At 42.8% G+C, this 3,959-nt stretch overlaps 1 protein-coding gene across 1 annotated transcript; it reads left to right on the top strand.

The window, feature by feature from the left end:
• Nucleotides 1-2,307: 2,307 nt before the first annotated feature.
• LOC122053988 (cell wall / vacuolar inhibitor of fructosidase 2-like) lies at nucleotides 2,308-3,075 on the top strand. Its single transcript, XM_042615863.1, has one exon. The coding sequence runs from the start codon at nucleotides 2,358-2,360 to the stop codon at nucleotides 2,922-2,924; it is 567 nt and encodes a 188-aa protein (XP_042471797.1). The 5' UTR covers nucleotides 2,308-2,357; the 3' UTR covers nucleotides 2,925-3,075.
• Nucleotides 3,076-3,959: the final 884 nt, after the last annotated feature.

Below are 3,959 nucleotides of genomic sequence, written 5' to 3'. Positions count from 1 at the left end.
TGATTATACATGTGTAGTGTGTACATATGTTTGGTGGGATACGTGGAGGTATCATGACGATTATATTCATGTTGGAGGTATTTATGAGGTTTGGGGTGTTGCATGGATGATGATTATATATATATATATATATATATATATATATATATATATATATCATGTTCATCATTCATTGCATCTGATGACTATTGTCTCCCCTGTGATTGAGAGAGTCATCGGTTTGGTTTAGCGCCGCACACTCGGCCACTCATGGGTAGTGGTAGCTAGAGCAGTTGCCGCTCGTCCTGTCGTGCCACCCGGTCACGAGGTTTAATGAGACCCGACGTGTGAGCAGTCAGGGACCCTGATACTATGTAGCTAGATAGCTACTAGTGGACTGTCCGCCTCGACCACTATAGAGTGGGCTGGAGGGTAGTACAGTTGTCACAGACCCAAGCCTCTCGGCCATACTGGGGTCGTGGTGTCTGGAGAGGTGTCGGGGTGACCATGGAGCATGCATACACAGTTATTATTCTTGCATTTGATGCGCGGTGCATCTGCATTTGCATACATGCCTAGTAGATACTAGTTGCATGTGATTGTCGTTGTTGCACTTGATTGAGATATGGTTGTTGCATTTGGTTGCCATGCTGCATACATGTCATTTATTTTACATGTATATGCAGTCGTACTTATATTGCACAGGTGTCACGAGTATATCTGTTGCAGATCCGGTGAGTTTACTGATCATTGTACCATGTGTCGATTCCATATTGAGTATGTATCTGTCATTATGTTAGTTGTGGTTTGTACAATTTATATGTCAGGTTATTATGTCAGATATGTTTAGGTGCATTTATTATGATAGTATGATCATGTTCTTTATTCCCTACTGAGACTGTATACTTGTGATCTCCATGTTTGTTTATGGACCATGCACTATCTTGTCTATTACCCGCTGAGTTACTTATACTCACCATCGCATGTATACATTTATGTTTTCAGGTAGCTTGTAGATGGTTGATGTCGCTCGGGGTATCCTATTTGCCGGGTCCTACGTCACATCCGAAGATCGTGCTTGTTTTCTTTTGTATATTTTTTTATTATTTTTGGCATTGTATTTGTGTATAGCCATGTGGCTATCTTATGGTTTTGGTGTTGTATTTGTGTTTAAGCCATGCCAGCATGCATTGTATTTATTTGTGTTGTGTGAGTTTTCCTTCGTTTTTCCGCTGTGTTTTAGTACAGCCGTGTGGGCTGTTTTATATATAACTGCGTGGTTGTGATTGTTTTATTCCAGCCTAGTGGGCTGTTATTATAACTGCGTGGTTGTGTATATAAATATTCCAACCGCATGTGGCTGATGTATTTTGCTTGTATGGATGCTTCAGATTGTCACCGGTGCAGGGGAGATGTTACCAGATTTTTGTCTGGCAGAGACTCCTTTGGGGGCGTTACAACATCAACAATTTCAACCACTTGCAGTCCAAAATTTTCTGAGTAAATTTTAGCATCAAATCAGCAATTTCAGCATCTTAACCAATTTCAACAACAATCATATGTTGCATTCCAGCCACAATTACAGCAACAGAATCAGCAACCAAATTTTCAGTAGCAATTCCAACCTTTACAAAATTTTCAGAACTTTCAGCAGCCTTCACAAAATTTTCAACAATTTTACTCTTCATTTTCTTCTCACTCGAGACCCTATGTAAATCAAACCAGCTACGACAATTCATATACATCCAATTCATAGCAGCAGCAGCAAAAATGGAGGAATTAGCAGAGGATGTCGCCTACTGAAAGTGAATATAAGGTGATGACCCGAGAACTAAATAATAGCAGAGGAAGTAGCATTAAGGCGATTACCTTTTTTTTGCCACATAATAAGTTGACTAAATTGATTTGATTATTAAAGATTGAACTAATCAATCTACTTCAATCAGTGACAACCAATAAAGACTTGTGGACACATGAGGTAGGTCTGCATCCACCTCTTGCCCGTTGACCACCACCCTTTTGAAAATTAGATCATAGTCTTCGTCCTCCGGTCGAGCTACACTTAGATTAAATCCATTTCAAATCCGCTTGAATTATTTCGGTGGTAAGAAACCCAGCAATTCAATGTATCCAGTTGTAATTAATATGATTGTTGAACAGTGCGCCTGCCAAATGCACCAGACCAAAAAGAGAGACAAAGCCTGTGAAATCTCATTCAAGAAAGCGACAAACTGCGCCTAGTGACATTTTGGGTCCATTCCGTTCACGAGCCACCACAAGACAACCAGCTTTCTTTCCTTGCTTCTCTTCTCTTCTCTTCTAATATATTAATCCTCGATCTACTGCAATTCCATTTCCATCAAACAACAACTACAGCGATGGCATTGGCCTCTCCTCAGCCCTTCGTCTTCCTCCTTTCGCTTCTCCTCTTCTTCTCCTCCCTCTCCATGATCTGTACTACTAGTACTCCTACCACGCCGCCCACCCTCGTGCAGAAAACGTGCAATGCCACCTCGTACTATGACTTCTGCGTCAGCTCATTCCAGTCCCAACCGGACAGTCCTAAGGCTGTCGACGTCAAGGGCCTCTCCTCCCTGGCTGTCACCATCGCCATCTCCAACGCCACCAACACCTCCACCTTCGCGGCCTCCCTAGCCGACGCCACCTCCACCAAGCCGCCTCTCCGCTCCGTCCTCCGCTCATGCGCAACCAAATACCGCGACGCCCGCCAGGCGCTGCAATGGTCTCTCGACGCCCTCGCAGCCGACTCCTACGACTACGCCTTTGTCCACGTCAGCGCAGCCGCGGAGTACCCCAACGTCTGTCGAGTCCTGTTCCGGCAGACTCCTACGCGACTTGCCTACCCGCCGGAGATGGCGCGCCGGGAGCAAGATTTGGAGCACTTATGCACTATAGCTCTCGAAATCATTTCGCTTCTGGGATGATTAATTACTTGTGACATTGATATTGCTTATGAATTTTGACAAGGATCCATCGATTTCTTTTTATGAATAGTCGTTTCTACCTAGTAACCTAGGGGTAGGGGACGTTGCCTATGATTGACCTTTTGCATGATAAAGTTGAAATTTGTGCATTCACTTTTATGTTTTACACGTTGTTTTGGACCCATGACCATGCTGATTATATATATAATTCAACCTTTTCCTGACTGATACATATAGCTCTGTGTATTTTAGAGGAAAGGAAAGGATTTGCACACTGTACATGGACGTGTTTGTCCTCGCTCCGGACCTAATTGGTAATTATATAGGTCGTTATTCCGATAAATATTAGGATAAATTTTTAAGAGATAAAAATTATCCAATTGGTGTCTAACCTCTATGATTTACTTATATGTATTTAATCGGAAATCTCTCTAATTTACTTTGTATGTATGAGGGGGGTCTTTAGGGGAGGCAAGTGATATTGAACCGTCTGATGTGAGTATTATCATTGATATGAGAAATAATGGATGATCTCGGTGAAAGAGCAGAAATGATAGCTAAGATGACGTAGCAGTCAAAAGTCAAGAGAAGATGATTGTCATGGTTAAGGAGTACACATCCAGGTAATCCATTCCTCTAATCTTGGTTGACTTTATGCCGGTCGAACCTCCAGGGCACAGCTCCCCCCTACTTCTCATGGGTAAGACTCCCAATTTAATCCTAGTCGGCTTTATGTCGGTCGGACCTTTAGGGCTCAGTCTCCTCACATTTCTTGGGTATCGTCATAGCCTTACTCCTGGTCGACCTCTTAGTTGGTCGGACCCCTAAAGGGGCAACGCCGTCAGGGAATCACAACAACTTATCAGAGGATAACAGCTATCCATCAGGGAATATCCCGATACTCTGTCACATACAAACTGTGGAATCTTCCTCTACACAATGGAAGTATGTTGTACATCGTTTTTCACTCTATACCCCCTAACATTGAACATTCTCTGATGTCTTATGATTGCAGAAGTTACAAAAGGTAGTATA

This window comes from Zingiber officinale, chromosome 3A (assembly GCF_018446385.1).
Source record: "Zingiber officinale cultivar Zhangliang chromosome 3A, Zo_v1.1, whole genome shotgun sequence".
Taxonomy (NCBI): Eukaryota; Viridiplantae; Streptophyta; class Magnoliopsida; order Zingiberales; family Zingiberaceae; genus Zingiber; species Zingiber officinale.
This window is presented reverse-complemented; position numbering and strand designations above follow the sequence as displayed.